The following is a 22,567-nucleotide window of genomic DNA, read 5'->3' on the forward strand; positions in this document are numbered from 1 at the left end:
GAAGCGATTCAGCTCCTAACACCGATGTTCTGGTTGAAGAAGACTCAATAATGACCACCTTTAAAGAAAAAGTGTTATAATTGGGAAAATATATAGACCCGTTTTTAATTACCGGCCATATAATACTGATTTAGTGTGCGTGGTCACAGCCACTGCTGTACTTTGAGATGTGTTCACATTGTAAGAAAAGGATCCTGCTACAAAAAGAAACACGAAATCAAACAAGTTCACGTTTTTAAAGAGCCTTCCTCACGTTACCATGGGTCTTCAGCTACAATGGTAGAAGTGGGTGGAAATGGTATTGGCGTTGTCAGCTCTGTCATAATTCTAAAAGAATCTTTTGCACTTTTTTTTACACAAATTACGCAAGGGCCACCACAACACATTAGTTTATGCGTTCTTACGTGCATATTACGAACCCACATGTAAAGAACATCTATTGCCAATTCCTTAAGGATCCCTCGTTACCTGAAAAAAAACCATAGGTGGCTGGGGCCTGAGCATGAGTTTAAAAGCTTTATAAAAAACTTTAACCTTGCCTATTCAAATAGGCCTATTGCTGTTAGGTTTCTCACTGTATGTGTATACCGAAAACACCCTCAGTTACGCAGCGCCAAGAAACCATCCGATGAACATGTAGCTGTAACATAACATTTTAGAATTCATCTCTTCACATTGTATCTATCAAAGAAGCTGTAACCTTGTGTGTCATAAAAAAGAGGCACCTGACCAAGTTGAATGATTGTTAGTCGAGAAAAAGAAAAGGGTTAGAAGAGAAAGAGACAGGAAACTTTTTTTTATAAAGAATTATTTATTGTTATTGAAGAAAAGAAAAAGTTTGAGGCAGCAAAGACATCACAGAGGTAAATGCACTTGACATGAGACACCACAGACCCCTAGCATATCCCTCAGAATAGATGGAAAATACAGAGTTATTCACACAAGGGTTAGCTGTAGGGGTGAAGGAAAGGGTGGGGCAGAGTGATAAAGAAAAAACAGCTATAAGTTGAGAGAGAAAGAATCAGCTATCTCAGACAGTGCTAGTATACAATTAGTACAGTATTTACACATTTACAATTGTAATGTACATGTTTCACAGCCACACAGAAGTAAGTCCATCCACCTCCAAGGTCCTTAATTTCTAGAGACAACTGGAAACACTCATATACCCTCTGCCAGGGCAGTGGTTTCCCACAAAGTTAGTAAAGGACTTCTTGACAGGGGTTACGTTTAGATAACCTAGATTTAATTTTGGCGACGAAATGCTCATTGCTCCTCTGGTGACCTTAGTCACGTTTCATGTGTCAATGAGTCATATACAACTCCAAAATATGATCTTTTTGGACCTAGTGCAGTACTTTCCCCCACAACTAGATGGCACCCTACAGCAGCTACATTGCCTCACTTTATTAAAAAGCCTACTCTGCCAATAGCTGGTGCGCTAATGGCTCTCCCTTATAGAAGCACTAGCCTTGTCAACATATCTTGCCGCCTTCCATTAGGACTGCGAGCTGCCGTCTAGTGATGGGACCAAGACTCTCCTCACCTTTCTGCCCTCCACAGGTTCCTGGTTGAACAAACAGCAGGGCAAGCCCAGGGATTTATGTAAGGCCATTTGTGCTTATTAAATAAAATAGCTTAGCTTTTGATTGATCAATTTAAGCAGTCACTGATTGGCTCAGCTCAACCAATTTATTTGTGTGAGTTTTATAGAATGCAGACTTGGCACAAAGGCCTTAGAGCACTTTACGAGAGAACAGGAAGTACTGCCTGGTAAACTGATATCGTAAAACTACCTTTTAGCATCAGGAAAACAAAGGAACAGACAGCTGGCTAACAATCCTAATGAAACTGTTGCACAGTAACCAGAGAGCAAACATTCTGAAACAGGATAGATAAATTAAGACCATGGACATCATAAGGGTCGCAGTTGCAACCTCTGGCTTGTCCCCTGCACTGCCTTTGCGACCCCTGGTCTCAGAGGTGGTAAAATCAGTGCTAGGAACACAGGAGTACCTCGTCTTAATGGAAGTCGCTTGGAGCTCCATTTTCCTGGTTTTCTGTCAAATCTTCCGGTACAAAAATAGTGAAAAATATTATCCACTATTACTGTAATAAAAAATGGAGTATAATGAGCTGTAAAATTACCCTATCTAACAGCTAAGTAGGGGCAGCTTCTCCGTTTGAGCGTAGGAGCGTCACCCGCTCACCAAAATGCACACAAAAAAGCCCACAAGATGAAAATTAAAATGCCAATCCACTTAATTTATTACCATTATATTTTTCAATCCCCGTCCCAAACCGAGGGTCAGGACGGGGCGGGGGTACCAGAGTGACAGCAGTAGGGAGGAGGGTGAACTGCTTGGGCACTTTTCTTATGACGGCCAGCCAGACATGCACACTTTGAAAGCTCTAACCCAGCTGTCTTAAGGCAGCTGGGTTAGAGCAAGTGCAGGGCTCCAGTGTCCTTGGGAGTGGCAAGAGAGGGTGCTCCATCCAATCCTGTTGCTGCTCTCATGCTATTGTGAGCAGTGCCAGGATTGGTTAGGGGGGGGGTTGTTGAATGTCAGAGCTGAAGAACTGACCGAGCTACTAGAACGCTCATTCAGGTAAGTGCCTTTTAATTTATTTTCGTATCACCCACCCATTTGCCTGGCCACCCCCCCCCCCCCCATTCTCTAGGGCTACCAGCCACAACTGCAGCTAAGGTACGTAAAAAATGCTAAAACTAAGTGCAAAACGGTAAGGGTAACTCAGTAAGCACTGGGAGAAAATCAACACAATAATTGCATCACACAATAAAAAATCTGAGCACTCTTCTTCCAGGGGTCTACCGTTAAGACCACACGAGATCCAAACATATGAAGATTAATGGAAGGAGCGTCATGTTCACAAAAAGTCTTCAGTCCAGTACAGTAGTCCAAAGTTTTATTGTTCAAAAATTAGTCCAACATCAGATAAAGTTCCAATAGAACAAGTGTCCAATCAAATGTAGATTCAGAAACAAAATTTCATCCGAATCAATGCTTCTTAATCCACAAGAAAATAACAACTTAGAACAGCCTACGCATTTCGTCCAGTGTGGACATCATCAGGGCTCAAAATAAATAACAGCTCAATGGTTCGGTGGCCTGTGTTAAGTATATAAACCCAGGACGTCTAATCTTCACTGAGATCCCCCCAAAAATTTGACAGTCTTTTTCCTGGCTGAATCTATCATCCAAGGCGTCCTGTTCAGTTCTGGCCTGAATATTATAGCGTATTCTTATGTAATTATCTTCAAACTCTGGACAAATCTAGTAAGGTCCATCAAGTTCCAAGCCGGCGACACTGGGTAGGTATACATCCACTGTTCGACTAATTTTTGAACAATAAAACTTTGGACTACAGTACTGGACTCAAGACTTTTTGTGAACACGACGCTCCTTCCATTAATCTTCATACGTAAAAAATGCTTTTAAATGTATGTTGTATGCATGCTTCCGGGTGAGTGTGTTTATCTGAGAGGGAGTGTTTGAATGTGTGTGTATGTTTAAGCCTGTGTGTGTGTGAGTCATAATAAATGCTAAAAGGGGTGTGTTGTTCCTTCCGCTAAGCTTGGCATTTTGGTGAATTGACGTCCATGATTAAGACAGCAGAGGAGAAATGCAAGCAGCGACCCCACTTCAACCAAAGCGTCTCTCAAGTAAGAGGATTATAAGTTCCATTTTGAATGTGAACTTCTTGTTTCCTGATTTGACAAAAGACAAATGAGGGGCGGAGGGACAAGCCTTTCAACCCAGTCTATTGAAATGTGCTGGCTTACCCTCGGAGAACTACTCCTGAAAACCAGATGCCAGTGTTTTGGCCTGGTGGGGGAGCTGGAGGTTCTAGGGGATAAACAATGGGCTTTTTCTGCAAGAATTCTAAGCTCTGGTCTTCTCTTGTAGCTATTGATGAAGTGTGTGGATTCAACCAGTAAACTCTGAAGTGCGATGAAAATAACGCCAAGGTCCGTGTATGTAGGCCTCTCTATCTGGAGAACAGAGAGTGGGCTGGGGGAGAGGACAGCGCAGGGGACAGTGGGTGGAACTGGAAGGGCAGGCACTTTTGTTTACTCTCCAAAAACATGTTTCTGACGGGGTCACAATTTTTACTCAAGGGAAGCGTTTGTGCAGGAACAAAGAGGACACATTTGTACTCTACAAATGTTTATACTTTTTTTTTTCAATCTGCATTTCTTTGCTATTCGTTTGTGCAACCCCGGATATAAACCATTCCCAGACACTGGCCTTTATTTCCATTTTATGTTGCATAGCTGTTTACTTGAGTGCTGGATGCTCTCTGCCTGTGCAGTTGCGTCTGCTGATATTAACACTGGTACCTGACAGTTTTCACCATCAACGCTACATATGTGCCACGATGTGTGTCTCAAAAACAAACGACCGAAGATGCTGGTCATCAAAGGCTGCACTCATGTCAGCCTTAATCGTGTGATTTATTTAGATTAACTGAATGTCCGTTTATCTCATCATAAATATAATGATTGTAATGGCAAGAACGCCAGCACAGATCCATGCTTTAGTGTTGGAGGCCTCAATTCAATTGTGTGCAAACAATTAAGTGAATTATACACGTGCGATAGAGCGAGGTGGTTACTCCATCCCGGACCGACACGTCATCAGTTTTAAAGCAAGAGATGTTTGTTATGGCCTTCTTCTCTCAGGATAACATGGAAAAGTGGTAAGACACGTAGTCAGCTGTCTATTGACAAACCCTTTGGTAAATCTCTTGAGATAACTATAATAAAAACCTCACTTCTTTCTGATTTCCAGCAGGCATCAATGTAGTTAATGAAGCCAATAGGAACCGGAGGCGTATAAGAAATAAAACATACTTTTTTCGGCACGTTTCTTTTTTTAAAGAAATCGCGACATTGTGTGCGCTTTGGTTGAATAGGTCATTGTTCTAGACCTCTGCTCTGCCTCTTTGAAAGAGTTCCAACAGGTCAACTATGCAACCGGCATCCAGCTACTGGCCACAACAACCAAAAGATGCGTTTTTATGTAGTGCCTGTGACCTGAGAACCTACCACGGGGCGGCGCCAGAGGACAATCAAAGGATTCAAAATTGTGTTTTCATTCTAAATAAGCTATTTTCAAAACCGGTAATTTGGAGGTGATGGTGTAAGGTATCTCTTATAGGCGGGTCCCATGATATATGGAGACACTAAGAATACTGTATAAGGGCCCCACAACCAATAACAACGTGTACTGTCTGGGGCTATGTCATGCAATTTTGGGGCTGAAGACAGAGACTTTTTAAGGCAATGCCAAAGAGGGCTCTGGCCTAGGGACCCAGCCTTTCAGGAGGCCCCCTGACAGACCCAGCTCTGTCTTGCAGAGAGTCTTGCCCTGATGACCTTGAACAATTCTTAAGTTGCTTCAAATACTGTTTACCTTTAATTTATTTTTAATGAGGGAGATGTGTGAGAATCTATTACAAATATTTTGCAAAGAAATGTTGTGCTTATGTTTCATGCAACAACCATAAAGAAATTATTTCAGAGCAAAACAAGACCTCACATATGAGAAACTCAAGGGTGTCACAAAGAATATTTGCTGTAATATTAGTGAGCTGCTACTGTGTTACAATATTACAAACACATATCACTATCCCTGAATATGAGATGGAAACACATTTAGAATTTGGAAGAGTGTGCCTGTGCTCTGTCAGTGACCTAGCCAAAGAGGGCATGAAAGAGCTGAAACTGGCTCGTAAATTCAAACCAGGGGCCCTCTTGTTCCTCCAAACTTTGTTAACTAGGTCTAGTACCTACCCCTGTCCCAGTCTAGAGGCATCACGAGGGAGAGCGGGAACATTGGGGAAGGGGGCGACACACTTCCGTTGCAAACATCTAACCTCCACCTGGGCCCCATCGCCAGAGATGGCTGTGAGCCCTTAAAATCCTTGGATATTATTACATAGGAGATACCTGCAACCAGACATGATTTTTCAGCGAAGAGCACTTTGGATTCTGGGACTTGTAGTTTCATTTTCCATTTTAAGCATTAGCCAACAAAGCAGAATACGGTGGGATGAACTTCAACTAATTTACGATTCCGCTCACGTTTTTCCTCCCCTCATCCTACTCTAGTCCCCTCGCCTTAACCTCTCTCTACACCCTATTCTTGACTTTAGAACTGCCTTCCTCGGTGTCTGACTTCGATTATTGAACATCTGCCTTTTAGAGAGGCTCTTAAGACCTGTCTCTACACTATTTAGGCAGCTTTCCCCAGAATGAATTTGGTCTGATAGACTCAGTTCATTGTCAGATGATCGTGATTATAGCTACTGGATGCCTAAGGGTAAATGATGCGCTTTATAAATGAAAAATCAAATCGAATAAAATAACACCTTTGATGAATATCAACAATAATCTCAGATATGATACTCAGAATCCTCAAACAACCTCCGAACATCAAGAAAGCCAACTCTGGATGAACCATATCTAGGAACTGAAAATCCACCTCTAGGCTTCCTACAAACTCAATGACCCTTAAACGTGGTAGTCTACAAACTTCGACATTTTGTTAAGTTTGAACATATAGTGCATGATTGCCAGAAAGCTGCCAATCCAAACAGAATTTGCCTTGGTCCCGGCCTGAGATGACATTTTCCCCCCTACAAGCCAACACTTCCTCTAAACGTTGATCTCATAGATCTATCAGCGTTCATTGACCGTGTCATCCACATTATCTCATGGTCACACTCCAGGTGGCTAGTGCAGTCAACAAGTCTAAACTCTAAACTTATTTAGATCTTTACTAAGTGGAGGAGAACAATGGATCCACTCAAGTTCACCCTTATATGACTCGCCCTCCTCGCATAGTTTATGGTTTTCTCACCATCTCACACCTTTTGTATTCACTTGATGGCTTTGGCGCCTCACTAAAAATACAAAAACACCTGCAACTCATCAGGGACTTGCATGCCAATAGGTATCCTCCTTTTACTAGTCCGATCTCAGTCACATTTAGTTAAATTTCCCAATTTTAGTTCTGTCTTCCTTGAAACCCCACTGTGGAGGTCATTCACACAGACTGGAAAAAATCTCTGAATGCTTGCTTCTGCTAACTGTTCTTTGGGGGATTGAGTAGCTTGGACTCTTCCTTAGACATGGTTTCTCATTGCACGTTCCTAGAATTGCCCGCTCAGAGACATCCTATCGATTTTGGGGGCCCTGGGCCAAACTATTATGGGTCACCTTTATAGAACAACTTTGAATTCATGATCCAGTTTTAGCTTTCATGCTCTTTGGCCAGGTCATTGACAGTGCACAGGCACACTTGTTCAAATTCTAAATGTGTTTATATCTAATATTCAGGGTTAGTGTCACTATTGTGACGCAGTAGCTAACTACTATTACTATCGCAAATAATCTCAACGACACCCTCCCATTTCTCATATGAAAGGTCCTGTTTTGATCTAAAAGAAACTTTTTTATGGCTGTTTCATAAAACAAACAACATTTCTCTGCAAAATGTCTGCAATAGACTTTCACACATCACCCACATTTAAAATAAATGAAAGGAAAACAGTTTTTAAAACAATCTATTTAAGAACTATTCAAAGTCAGCAGGGCAATACTGTCTGCAGAACAGAGCTGGCTTTATCAGGGGGCCCCCTGACAGGCTGGGACTCGGGTCAGAGCCCACTTTGCCCATGCCTTAATACGTCTTTGTGCCCGCTTTCAGGAAGAGAGTTACCAAAGATGATTAGAAAAACTGTTGACCTCCTTCTGCCTTTTGACTACCCCTTTTTCCAGCATCTAGAGTACCAGATCTGAGCTCCATAACAACCACTTTGAACTAATTCAAACGCCTTCATCTGCTTTATCGTGTATGCATTAAACACTAACCTTTCACACAAGAACCTTGTTTTCGAGGGCACTGAACGGGTAAATTGGTGTTTGAACTCCCTGGTGTGTGCTCAGTAATGCACTGCTGTGTAAGCCTGTAGGTTTACTCTGCAGTTTAATTTTGAAATTGTGTTACTTTATTTGTACTGGAATGTGTTGCCTTCATTGTACATTTGCATTATCAATGGTCACCCCAGGTGCCTAAAATATAATAAAAATAAGGAAATATTAACTATGGTCAAGTTTCTAAGTAATGCTTGACAGGCACTGTAAAAATTAAAGAAAAAAAATCCTAAATATTTATGTTCATCATAGTCGCAAAACATGAAAATCAACTCTGTGAACAGGGAAATGGGGGTGTGCAACATGGTGAGCTAAAGCTTGGTGGCGTGGTCACGACACTTGTTAGTGTGAGGAAGGAGAGTGTAGGGGTGAAGGTCATTGTCTTGATGTGGCAGGATTGCAACGCATAGCATATATATATATATGTGTGTGTGTGTGCGTGTGTATATATAATACACACACACACACATGTCGTGATCAAGGCCTCTTGGAGGCTGAAACGCGTTAAGATGGACACAAAGGGTTTACAATAAATTAAAATATTTCGCGCCGACTTTGGGTCTGCTTTCGTCTTTGGAACTGAGTGATTGCAGTGGCGAAGGCTCCCGCATATATATACACACACATATATATATATATATATATATATATATATATATATATATATATATATATATATATATATATATATATTTGGAGCTCCCATTAAACGACTGCTGAACCTACCCTGCAAAAGTGCAAATCTAAACAATGCCTCTGTATGTATCAGTGGTTTTAAGTGAAAACTTCATTAGTCATCAATGGAGTGCTCTACATTGTGGTAGTAGTGGAGGGTCCGTCTTTTGTGTTGGAGGGGAAATCAGGGGACGAGTCGATCATGATTTAGGCCCAAAGAACTGTGAGGCCCTCACTGAACATCGATGAGGACCGGTGTGGGAGTGAGTAGATTTGTGATTTGTGGGCGCAGTAGAACAGCCTGGCTGGACTTTATCTAGGAGTGACGAGCTGTCCCTTAAGACTTAGCATTTGAGCATGTAAATAAATGGGCATTGGATGATGAAAATATTACGCCCTTTACATTAATCTAACCCTTGCATCCCATGGTAGCAAACATGGAGTTAGGTATTGTAAATATACACTAACGTTGATGATGTAGCGGTAGGCAATGCAGTGGATGCTAGATTTTTGTAGGTCTACATTATCGACCTCTATCTAGAGCCATGCAGCCGCTGGAGGTCCTCGTCTACGACTGATGAGATACCTGTTCAGCTCTAGTTTTGGAGGTAGTGCACAGACGGACATTGTTGAACGCTAGGATGTGTCTATCGATGACTGTTGAGTTCCCAGTTGTATAGTAAAAGCAGTTTCGGCTCGCACCGGTAACGCTGTGGGGCGGCGAGGCGGGCAGTTGGGTAGTGGAGCTCGACATACAACTGGAAAGGTGAAAGTAAATAGCTTGCGCTCGCCGCATTGCCGCCTCGGCGATGTGACGAGCGAAGTTAAGTGTTTTATTTATTTATTACTTTACTTAAAACTTTCCCGTCGTATGTCGAACTCTACTACTCCTACACCCCACCCCGCCTCACCATCCTAGAGTGTTACCTGTGTGAGCCGCCACTGAGTGAAAGTTTTTATTTGTCTAACAAGCCCTTGTATGGTATCCTACTCCATTGCTCAAGTCTAAAGCTGATAAGTCGATCTACCTATGTTATGTTAAGATAAGATTCACCAGGAAATGTACCTGGGTAGCGATTAGGTGAAAAGCCAGGTTTTCAGTTTCTTGCGAAATTCAAGGATTGAGGAGGCGGCTCTGATGTGCCTACGTAGTGCTACATTCGCATTTTCTGTGACCCCCACATTAAAATCCACTCAGCATTTCAGCACATCCACCGTTAGCCTCGTCATCACAGCTTCTTACAGGCATTCATGCTTACTTCTATACAAGTCACTTTGCAAATGGACCCCATTCTACCGACTGAACACAACGCTCCCCTCCAAGAGGCCGTCCTCGCGGCTCGCGCTCACCTTCGCTGTCGCTCATCCCGAGGTACTCTCTAGAGCTATTGCTTCCCTCTGAACTGAACAAATTGCCCATCGATTCCCGGAAATCCAGCCGCGGCCACTCACGACACAACAAAACCCCCTGAAAGCAATTAACCAACAAGCACGGAAACCTCAAGGGCGGGCGCGCGACCTTTCTGCTCCCAGCATTACATTTCATTTTGACAAGCAAGGTGTGACTAAATTTTAATGTCCCTCCATTTCGCTGTGAATACATTTTAACATGTGTGGCGCAGAAGGGGCCGTAAACGTGATTCGATTACATGCACCTGTCGCGTTGGCATTTATAGTACAACAAACTATACAGGCCAAGCAAAAAGACACACAGCCGCTCTGAGGTGGGACTGAATTCGTCATACTTTTGTTAAAAATAGTAATTTTGGAGCCTGGGTTTGATTCACAAGACATCGCCCCATTACAAAGTTCGTTCCCAATCAATGAAGGGAAGGCAGCAGTGAAAGTGCTATTTCGGTGACATTTATATAGCGGCTAGAACTGATTGGGTTTCAAGGCGCTGTAAGAATACTCAAAAGTTGAAAAGGCCCAAAACAGGAAAAAATAGAAGCATTTTTGAATATGGCGAGTCTCAATATTTCTGATGTTCACTGGAAGCACTTTGTTGGAGAACGGCTGCATTACAGAGCCAAGCGTTGGCAAAGCTGATAGGTGCGGATGTAATGTGATAACACACAGTATTAGCACATTAGAGCGAGACAGGTGAGAGGGAGGGAGCCAGCCAGCCAGAGTGGCCACTGAGGGCTACGGTTGTAAAGTATTCCCTCATGCAGGTCAAAAACAAGCGCTCCAATGGCGGCGGAAGGGAACACCCTAACAGCCACTAGGCTGAGCCACGACGTGATTGACAAAGTCTCCAGCCAGTGGCTAAAATCCGCTGGTTTAATACAGCCAATGGTCTAAAGGGGGAGGACCTAAAGTGCACTCTACCTATCTTGTTAGCAACGGCTTTGAAAGAGCCTTCCAGGCTTGTTCAAATGAAAGAACCCACACAGAGTGGTGTTCATTGTCCAGCACAGACTTACAAGAGCCAGATCCATGCAAGATTTTCTTTATTTCCACACAGGATACATCTACCTACAGTGACGTTAATGGGTCTCATGCACATTTAAGTTAAATTCTTTGTTTGGCCCATTAAAAGTAAACTGTTTTGCCTGAACTTAGGCCCTGAGCTCGAAAACCGACGGCAGACACCTCTAGGTGCTTAAAGTGTTTTCAAATCAGTGTATAGCGCTCACCTATAGCCAGTTAGGCACCATCCATTTTTAAGCAGTTTGCTAAATTTGTGAGCTCTCAAGAGAATCCTCGAGCATATGCCTAGTAATCTTTACAAAAGGATTTGTTTTTAGTACTTGCAATAAGGTAAAGTATTGACTTGCCTGAAAGTCTGTGATGTTTGCAGCACGTATCCATCAGTTACTGTGAATTCACCTGTACCTGCGCCTCTTACCAAACTGGTGCAGCGCACAACTCAGTTTTAAAACGTTACTGTATCAGGTAAACTGGGGTGTAGCCTTTTAAAGAAAAAACCCCAGTTCGTACCATCAGGAGATTAACATTTTTAGGATTGGCACTGGACCCATAAAAATGGACCAGTGGTGTGTCGGTCTGTCTGTGTCGGTCGGTCGGTCTGTGGGTGAGTCAGTCAGTCGCTCGCTCTCTCTCTCTCTCTCTCTCTCTCTATCTATCTTTATCTTTCTTTCTCTCCCAATTTAATTGCCAATATATTGTCAAGGTAATTGTACATAATGAACTGTAGATCTTCTTAATTCTACATCTGCCTTTCAAGCCCTTTGCTATTTCCAAATGCCTCAGACCACCGACCTGAGTATAGTCTCTTCAAATATAATTTCTCAGCTACACTGGTTCAATATGAAATTCTAGCTCATTGTCACAGAATCCTCCATATTCAGCCAAGCCTCTACCAGCAAGCCCTTTAATAAGGTTCTGTATTAAATTTGCCACGCCAGCGGCAGCTTGTGTTAGTCGTTCTTAGACTATTTGGAGGTCTTGATAATGTTACAGTTTCTTCTTTAAGGATTTTATGAATGTTTATGTCCTTTTGCATGTATATTTTGCCCAAAACCACTGGCATAAGGAAGGCCCATTAAAAAAATTCAAGGTAGCCACACGCTACAGAGGTAAATGCCCAGCTCCAGCGTTACTCAACTTACAGCACTTGGTAGGCAAGTAGGACATAGTACTAAATGAAAATCAGTGAGTATTCAATAAAAGTTGACTATGTAATCGGACCAATCTGATCAGAAATTGTTTTTACAGACACAAATTACAGCGACTGGGAGAGCCAAGCCCCACCTTCCAGCCATTGAGTGGCTCTATCATGAACGCAAGATCTGGGATTGGCCATGCTGTCATCGTCTCTGCATCTCTCCTATAACTCAACCTGGAAATACACCTATTTAGAGAAACAACACTACAATGCAATACATCATCCACATAAATCAGCCTTCCACCACAGCTGTAGTCTCTTGCTCATCCACCACCAACAACAAAACCATTTAACCCCTTGGGCGCGGCCGTGATTCTGCGCCTGTGCGGCACTTCTGAAGAGTGGGCGGGAACATGACGGCCCCCAGACGTCATCAGCACACGCCCCCGTGTTGCATGACGGACGGGGGCCGTCATCAGCATGGAAGGGGTTAAACTTATAGAGACTCAAGGGGTTCTGGGCATTATAACCCGTCTCCCTTCACTTAACTTGTCCCAATGTGAAACAGCAAGCAAAAAATAGAATGGACATTCCAGAAGAAGCTGAGCCAGTGAAAAACACCTCATGACTGTTCCAAGCTATACTGAACTCCATTCGCACTTGGCAAGCATTCAAATCAAGACCAGTAGACCCAGAGATGCTGAATGTGACCATTCACGTGTCCCTCCGCTAATCAGCCTAAACTCAAGTGATATTCTAATGATCAGACCAAGACTCACCAATCTCACAGGACAACCTTTTGTAACAACATTTGTTAATAATAGACTGTCTGCTATAGGCCTGGTACTGCACCAATGCACTACCTCAGTTATAATGTTATGTAATGCTATTTATAATGTGCTGAGATACCCAAGAGGGTTTCCAGGTGAAGGATAGTGCACAGGTCTGATGCAGTAAGCTAACATATCCAGGTTTCCAGATCCTTACGAAAGCTCAGGAGTGAGTTACAATTCCTTAATGCTAAGGGGAGAGCGTTGCACAGCTTAGGGCCCCGGTAAGCAAAGGAGCGGCATTCATGCAGGTTAAAGAAAACCTCAGTACAGAGAACAGGGTTTGATTTGAAGCTCTTCAAGAGCGAGTCAGCTGGTAGGAAGTCACCAGTTTCTGAATAAAGTGAGGTCCTAAGCCATGTTTGGTATTAAACATAAAGCATAACGCTTTCAACTTAATGCGCTTAGTAACCCCCAGCCATTGCAATTCCCGTAGCAGATGGGAGACTGAGGCAAATTTAGGTAAGCGGAAAACCAGCCTAGCCGCCGCATTTTGCATCACCTGGGGGCGCTGAACCAGAGTCTTGACAGCGCCTAGGTATAGCACGCTACAATAGTCCAGTCTGGATGTGATTAGGGCCTGGACAACCGCTCTTTGTGCTGTTAAAGGTATCCACCAAAGAATCTTTTTCAGCCATCTGAGAACTGTGATGTAAGTAGCAGTGACTCTAGCCACTTGATATTTAAAGGAGACTTTAATACCCATGAGAATGCCCAGATTTTCCCCGATGGAGAAGGGGTGGGCACAGGTCCCAGGGGACTCTGGCCAGTGTCTACAACCCCATAGCGAGGCATTGCCAACTACGATCATGACCTCTGTCTTATCCCCATAAAGCTTGATTATAGGGCTTGTGTTGCAAATGATGATCATAAAGTTCCAAAACCCTAAGTTGCGCACACAACCATGCCCCAGGATGGAGACAGAGGTGAACTGCACCCTCAAAAGCTGTGCCATAACTGATAAGAGATTTTCTAAAATATAACAAACTTTAATAATCTAGAAGCTCGGGGTCAACAGGACCCAACAAAATGGTAGCGGTCTCAGTAAAAAAGATAGGTACGCAAAGCTTTGACCTCATCTTCAGAAAAACACACACTACAATCCATTTCACCATCAGAACCATGACACAATAGTCACCACCTCATTACCACTAAAATCTCACTTGTCGCGTCATCTTTATCTATAGAGCCAGCTCAGCTTCTTAGAACAATACTCTTGACGAGACCACAGGATGCTCCAATCCATTCAAACGCGCTCTCCGCCCTGACCTTGTTGGGAGGTACTGAGACTTTTGTCACTGCCACAAGATATTAACGTGTGCTCCAGAATTGTGCTCCACAAGCTTCTGACAGGCGTCCCCTTCATCTAAGCCACCATCACTGAATGATATCAACAATGGACTTTCAACAGTTGGCTAAGTACTTCCTGCATTCAGGCGAGCCATTGAAACGCTTAATTTGATAAAGAAAAGCCTCGCCTTTTGTGACTCCATGGGCAAAATGTTCCTCTGCAATACCTACTTCATTCAAGACTTGATCACAATGCAGCCACCTACACATATCAAACACCCATGCACCTCCAGCTGAGTATAAAGCTTTGCACAACACTGATATGCCCATGACCTACCTAATGTGCGATTGGCTCTGTACCGTGGACCAAGGCAAGTAGTCAGTGGTATTTTTGCCATGGCATGTGCATTCTTAGATCACACAATGGCAGTTCAGAGACTTAACAGATGTCTGTGGTCCTAAGATCTTCCTGCACCACTTGTACCTCTGAGGACTGAAACCTTTCTCCAACCACAGCATTGCTGCTCAAATGGTTCGGTAACTTTAAGCCACGGCAGCTGTAGGTAGAGAACACAAACAAGTGTTCCTACCCTGGAATAAGCATCCAGAGGTCCCACTCAGACAATCACAGAATTCCTGTGTGAGTGCTAAAGGGAGGGAAGGTCCTCCTTCTGGAAGAAGAAGCCTCACACACAAAACTGTGTCATGCTTTATCATTGGCAACCTCTCCCCACCCTGGTAGGGCAGTACCACCAGGGCGGACTTGACCTCCTGTTTGACTCTGTGTAGGAAGGAGTTCTTAGATATAAGCTACTGGATAACAGAAGGATCCAGATCGGTGAGTTAAAAATACCTTAAAGTACCCCTGCTAATTGCCTTTATTGTTGGGAACAAGAGGTAAGATTAAAAACTGGTGGGGCGGTAGTTTGAGGGTAATGGCTCACACTGCCACAAAAGCTAGGGCAACATGTTTCTGCCCACAATAGAAGCCCATACGGGTCTGGGGCATTCCTCAGGGCCAAGGATCCCTAATTACCTCTTGGAGGCCTATATGAATATGGATTTTTAGTGCGGTGAAATGAAAATGTATTAAGAAAAACACTAATGTGCTCTCTTGAGTCCTAACTGATGTGCACAATGAGAATAACCCCAGCCTTTAGGGGATACCGGCTTCCTGGTCATAGAGAGAGACGGTGTCCTTTGTAGTCACACATTCATCTAAAGGTATGCTGTGCATTTTTACCTAGACAAAACCCGCTCTCCACTGCTGGCCCCCACTGACCTGTCCCTGTATCCGGGCCGGAACAGATTGATTGACTGCAAGTTATTCCAGCAATGAAAACTGTCTCAACAGTCCTTGGCATGGTACCAAACATCCCCATTATTTCTGTTCTCCATTCGCTCCCAGATCAAGTAAGGAGCAGTGTATGACCATAATACTTGATCATATTCAGTACAAAGCTGGCATCCTTTTTTTTGCATAGCAACATCAATCAACCAGACAGTTCTCCTGCAACAAAGATGAAGACTCCTAAAGTCTAATCTGTCACAAAAGACGACGGGTAAGGGGCTGTGCCAATTCAGTACTGGAAACCTCAATTTAGCTCTAGGACTTCCTAACCAACTATTAATTTCTATTACCTAGTACCTCTTACCCAGTACAATACTGCATGCATTGACATCTAAAGTTATATGCGCCAATGCTGGACGTTCCCTGTGGCTGTTCTCAGGATGACTTGTCTGATGTAGGGTCCCAACCTGCAGCGTCTGTGTGAAGAGCACAAATATGGACATAAGTGCTCTGCTGCAGCATGCATCAGGGATGGTAGAGCGATGGGCATCAAATGTCCCGTAGACCGTGAAACTGCATGCAGAGGTTTCTTGTGCAATGCAACAATTCCTCACACACAACTGAGGACATCCATAATTTTGCTCTGAACCCTAAAGTATGTGACCTGCTGCCCACTACTTCTGAGATAGTGCTGTTCCTTAATGGTCAGGCGATGCTCTGAGAGTTGACGAACCAAAGCATTGTTGTCGCCCATCAAGAAAGGCAACTCCATAACTGACCAAAGAACTTACAGCTGCCATGGATTAAGGTCCCCCTTTAGCCACTGGGAGGTATCTCACAGGGTCTCAAGATGCACTCCACAGCATAGCACAGATGTAGCCTGCTGAAGGGACTGCAACGAAGTACGTGCAGGAATACATAAACCTGCAGTCTACTCCGAAGGTCTGAGAGGCACTCGAGCCTTTTACTCTCGCTAACATAGGGCGGTTGGACACCAAGAGCAACCTTTCCTTTGTTAACAAGACCTGGGGATTAATGGTTTTGCACAAATTAAATTACATTTTGCAACATAGTAAGTGGCACACCGGAAAAGCAAAATAAATGAGGACATGTGATATTAAACTAAAAAAACACAAACCGATACTTCCTCACATGTTTGAACCACGGGGAAATCTTGACAATTCTTGCTTTTTTGAAGGGAGCACAATATTGCCCACATCACTGAATGGTATCACCCAACCAGTTTCCAAGAAACCTTCCAGATTACAAGTAGCACTAACAGGGTCAGACTAGCATCTGTTTCACTACTTTTGGCAATCCATTATATCATCTCTGTGATGGCCCCAGAGCCACATTAGTCAAGTGGGATATTGATTTTTGTTCCTCAACAGGACGCTGTGTTTATGAGCCCCCTGGTATTGGGCAAGAATCTGTCTCATATCAGACATGTCACAGCCCTACAATACTCTCATGCCTGACTTATGACTGACTCTTTCCCAGATTTCCTGACTCAGAGAGGCATTTGGTCTGTGAGGTATTCTTTCAATTCCCTGAACTCTCAGTCTTTTCTTGGAGAATATACCATCCTCTGTGCACCATAGTAATGCTTACTGCACTTTAACAAAGTCCCTTTTCGGGAGTGCCTATACTGCAATCTCATCTTCCAGGCTATCTCCCATCATCTGCTTCTGCAGGACATTCATTAGGCGCACAGGTTCCTCCTGAGCCCAGGAGTCCCGCTCCTCACTTTCGTCTGTGTTGGACTCATATTCGGAAGCAATGCCGGACTCCCGGAACTTGAAGAGCTCCAGGCTGCCAAGGATCTCGTCTGGAGATTCTTGGCAGTCACCAGGCAGAAAATGGAAACACTCCAGTTTAACTAAGCAGTTTCCAATACCTAAGGGACTGCTGAAGGCTTGGGAGAAGTCGGTGCCATCGTTCAGCTGCGGCAGTGGGAGGTCCTCTGGACGCGGCGTGGTGCGGTCGCACAGCACAGGGAGGACGTTGGAGCGGAACGTGATCTCCAGCAAGCTGTCTTGGGATCCCACTAAAATGGAAGACAAGAAAGAAATATTAAGAACATCCAAGGATTTCAATTAATAAGAGTAGAATCATAAAGTAGCATGGGCTCTTTGGCGAGTCAAATTACATCAAGAGATCATCATGGTCAATGCTGCTTAACTGTAGCCAACTCAAGTATGCATGCTACAGCAGTAATGAGTGACCCTGCGGAGTGAATACTACAAGCTGAGTAACACAGGGCATTCCTTCAGTGCTGGGATGTGGCCACTAGTGCTCCAATCCATAAGATAGCTGGGCTAGAGCAATTGCAGGGCTCTAGTGTCCTCGGGAGTGGCGAGAGAGGCCGCTCCCTCCAATCCTGGCGCTTCTTTCATGCTGGTGAGAGCAGCACCAGGATTGCTTAAGGCAGTTGGCTGGGGCCCGCGTCAGACAGCTACAGCAGGAGGAGGACGTGCAGTGAGGAGGAGGCCTTGTTCAAGGCAAGTGTTTTTTATTTTTACCCACCACCCATTTGCCCATTCCACCAGTCACCATAGATGTGAGCCGCAACTGTGTGAGTGGAGTGTATAGTCACATGTACCTAGTTGCCATCCACACAATTCCTACTAAGCATGTGCCTTCACACACATTGAATGACTGAAATACCCACAAAACACCCACCCACCATTACTCCTGCTTCCTACGTACACAAACACACGTCCTCGACTCATATTCCTCATCAGACCACCCCTGTGCTCTTGCAACCACATCACGTACCCCAGCATCCACCGGTTCTCTCATACACACAACCAACCATCCATGTGCAATTCATGCTCATCCCTAGCATCTGTTTGCGGTCCCTGCAGGCTCCAGGATTGGATGATCTAAAACGCGCACCTCAGGCCGCATGACACTTTACACACAATCCTCTGATGTGTGCACCTTCAATACACAGACCTATCATCCATTCTTCCATACACAAAGCCCAGCACCGCTGTGTCCTCAACACATGACCTGGTGCCAATGTGCCTACGACATATCCACCCCATGCATCCTTGTAATCCTCACAGAGATTTATGACACCGTTTGTCCCCCCTAAACCATCTGATTAGCATGAGCACAACAGCAAACTGCTGTCACACATATGCATGATAAACATGCCTGACATACACTGGTCTGCACATAAAATCATGTCACCCCTCAACAGGATTACTTGGTGCTAGATATACATTTTTTTGCTCACAAATCTTTCCAATTTTTGGCCTTTTGATGGGTCTGAAAAATTGCCAATGGAGGATGGACTATAATAGTCTGAGCAAACAGTAAACAGAAATACAGAGAATCTAAAATACATTATCAAACCGAAATAACATTTGCACAGGCATCCTATTATGAAGGTATCATTAATTCGGAGGATAACATCCCAAGGGAAATTTTCCGTGTGGCAAAGGAGCTCTTAGAACTCCCGAAACCTGGACTATCCCCTGAGGCTTCTTCAGAGCAGTGTAATGAGCTGGCAGATTTCTTCCTAGGAAAAATTTAAAACATATACACCTACTTTCCCAGCCCAACTCACCCTAGTGATCTCCTTTTGATGAATAAGTCCCCTATTCGCATAGAACACATTCTCAGGGAAATCATCACCTTATATCTGGCGGAGTTAACAAACATCCTTTCTCAAATAAAACCAGGGTCTCCCCTTGATCCAGCCCCCCATGTTCTACTTAAAGCCGGAAATGTGATACTTCTCCCTATGCTGAAATTGGTAAATCTTTCCATCACCACGGGTCTAGTCCCTGCACCATGGAAACATTCCATGGTGAGGGCCTTACTTAAAGAACCTAGCGTGCACCTGGGTGATTAAAGCAACTATCAACCAATATCACTGCTTCCTGTGATAGTTAAGGTCCTGGAAAAACATGTGAACTCATCCCTCTCAAAAGCATGACCTCCTGCACCCAACCCAAACAGGCTACCACCACCATCATGGAACTAAAACAGCCCTACTCGCAGTGGTTGAAGAATCTAAGCAGATCCTTGAGCAAGGGGGAGCAGTGGCCATTATCCTCCCAGACCTTAGTGCAGCCTTCGACACAGAAAATCCTAACATCTTACTGGAGAGAATTAGAAGGTTGGGTGTCACAGAGGAAGCGGCGACCTGGATACATTCCAACCTAGAGAGCAGAACTTTTCAATTCTTCTCATGGGAGTCAGCCTCAAGAAACCTAGAGCTCAGGTGCAGAGTTCCACAGGAATCGTGCCTCAGCCCCACATTGTTTAATGTGTACATGCGGCCACTTGCAGACGTTATCGCGCCGCATGGGACAACAATTGTCAGCTATGCAGACGATACACAGCTGGTAATTACCCTTAATGGACCCCGAAACTTTCCCTCCAACATCGAAGCCTGTATGGGGAAAGTGGCCTCGTGGAGGGAGCAATTCTGCCTCAAGTTAAATGGAGGAAAAACAAAACTAATGTTTCTGGGTGACACTTCCAACATGGATCTCAAACAGATATGGCCCACTTGCCTGGGTCCCCCTCCAACCCCTAAGACCAGAATAAAAAGCCTGGGCGTTTGGTCGGATACCTCCCTTAAGCTGTAAAACCAAACAATAAAAGTAACAGAGGCTTGCTTTGGTATCATCAGACTTCTCCGAAAGGTTTTCCCTCTCATCCCAATGAGTGCAAGGAGGACCCTGATACAGACCCTCATTCTATTGTGCCTGGATTATTGAAACTCCCTTCACCTAGGAGCACCCAAGGCAACAATAAGGAAGCTCCAAATTACACAAAACTGCGCTGCCAGACCGCTGCTGGTAGTTTTAAAAAAACAGTCGGCCAAACCAGCTCTGAAGACCCTACACTGGCTACCTGTCCTGGAAAGAGTAAAGTTTAAGGCACTGTGTATACCCCCCGAAACCATGTGGGGAAAGGGTCCACCTATTAGCAGTGCTCTTATCACCCCCTACTGCCCTAGGACATGCTTTCGCTCAGCTCACCTCAACCTCGCAGTCATCCCCAAAATCAGAAGGGCAAAAAGTGGAGTAAGGTCTTTTTCCTACAATGTTGCCAGACTCTGGAATACGATGCCCTTAGAACTCCGCTCGGAATCCCGTCACCTCCCCTTCCAAAAACTTCTCAAGACCTGGTTTTTCCAACACTCGCTAGCGCTGGGATGCCCTTGGGTAGCTACACGCTCTATAAATGCTAAATAATAATATTAATGAGCCTGTTTGACTTTTTCCAGGATTTCAGGGGAGTTGCAGAAGGTACTCTTTCTGTGGGAGCATACAAACACCTCCTGGCATCTATCCTGCATTATTCTTGGCCTGGAAGAATGACTGGTCTCTGTGCCCTTGCATGACGTCACACTGTCTACTGATCATAGGGCCTCAGAAGAAAACTGTATCACTTACTTGTATTGTGCCCCGACAGCTTCAGCTCTAGCTCCTGCACTTGTTTGACCAGCAGAGAAATGTGCTGCAGCATGTCTTTGTTCTGCAGCAGGAGCTGATGCACGCGGGCCTGCGCTTCCAGGCGCGCGGCCGCCTCAGCTGCTAGCTGGTCCTTCAGCAGATGAACCTGTGGAGAAGGACAAGGGAAGGTAATTAGAGGACTTCTACAGGTGGCGCGGAAGATGAGGAATCATTATTGAGTGGTAGTGATGATCGGCCCCATTGCAATGTCAGGATGTGGCTTAACGGCAAAAGCAGCCGTCCTTAAAGCTGGGGAACCAGCTTCAAGTTTGGAGGGAGACTCAAGCATCCTATGATTCTAGGCAAGTCACTTAATCTTCCTGTGCCTAACAATACATGTGATCTGTCTGTAATGCAACTGGTGCTCTTGTAAAGTGATCAGATACCTTCGGGTCGAGTTGGCTCTATATAAAACTGCAAAAAAAACACGAAACATATGGAACCTTTGCCATCTGCACTGGCAACGTCAGTGTAGATGCCAATGTCTCTTATTGTCATTACATTTTCTTGATCTTTTTGAATTTTTAGATCATGAACCGGCTTGGCACCAAACAGGGCAGCGTAAAAGTGAACACCATGGCCTATGCTGAGGATTCGGTAATTCTTTTGATGACCCAGTTAGGGCTTTAACAGCAACTGCACAGGGTTGCGGACTACAACAAAATAAACAATTTGGTGATTCATGGTTCAAAAGCCAAAGTTATGTGATTTGGTTGCAAAACACATGGGCTTTCCATGGAAGATCGGTTCCACAACTCTAAAAGGTGTAACCAGGTATCCATATTTGTGTAGAAGTGTAGATAACAGGATACATTGGAAAACACAGTTAGCCAAACATAAGTACAAGAAGCAGTGACATTGTTGCTGTGATTAAGAGATTCTTAAATAAATAAGGCAGCAGAGTAACTGGGCCCTCAATTGATTTAATCAAACGTAAACAGTGTGGATTATTCTAATATGTGTGAGGTTGTGTTGCCTTGAGCTATAACTGTTGGTAACCCCTTCACTGTGGCGGCTATTCCGCCGCAGTGCTAAGGGGGCGGGGCGGAAGAGCGGCGGGCGCATGCTGGTGAAGGAACCGCTCCGTCACCAGCGTCAGTTGCGCTGTGCTTATGACGGAGCGGTTCCGTCATTGCCCCGCCCGATCAATAGAACGCTCAGCGCAGGCGCGGAATTCGCGCCGCGCATGAGCGGCGGGCGGGCCATGACGGAACCGCTCCGTCATCAGCACAGTGCCACCGCAGCTGATGACGGAGCGGTTCCGTCATCAGCACGGAAGAGGTTAAAGGCCCTCTACCCCGTTATACGCCCTTGCCTGTAGGTCGGCACTTAAGGTTCACGGCCATCAACAACTGGTACAGCCCTCCATAGTGGGTTACAATACCACATTCTTCCAATGTCACTCAAATCACAAATGGAAATCCCGTAGCACTACCCCTGATTCACATTCTATTCTTAGCTAGATTC

The 22,567-nt window shown here is 44.5% G+C and overlaps 1 protein-coding gene across 3 annotated transcripts in view; it reads right to left on the reverse strand.

Moving 5' to 3' along the window:
* Positions 1–22,567, reverse strand: part of NOS1AP (nitric oxide synthase 1 adaptor protein) — a 1,090,707-nt gene that overhangs the window by 161,168 nt on the left and 906,972 nt on the right. For 2 of the 3 annotated variants that reach the window (XM_086955405.1, XM_086955396.1), the window contains exons 9-10: positions 21,041–21,206; positions 17,518–17,667 (exon numbers count right to left, since the gene is read on the reverse strand). In XM_086955405.1, the coding sequence (XP_086811531.1) occupies positions 17,518–17,667; positions 21,041–21,206 (316 nt within the window). Of the gene's footprint in view, positions 1–17,165; positions 17,668–21,040; positions 21,207–22,567 lie in introns of those variants that run through there. The other variant, XM_086955412.1, reaches the window with a different exon arrangement.

Source organism: Lissotriton vulgaris, chromosome 1_1 (genome assembly GCF_964263255.1).
Source record: "Lissotriton vulgaris chromosome 1_1, aLisVul1.2, whole genome shotgun sequence".
In the NCBI taxonomy this organism is placed as follows: Eukaryota; Metazoa; Chordata; class Amphibia; order Caudata; family Salamandridae; genus Lissotriton; species Lissotriton vulgaris.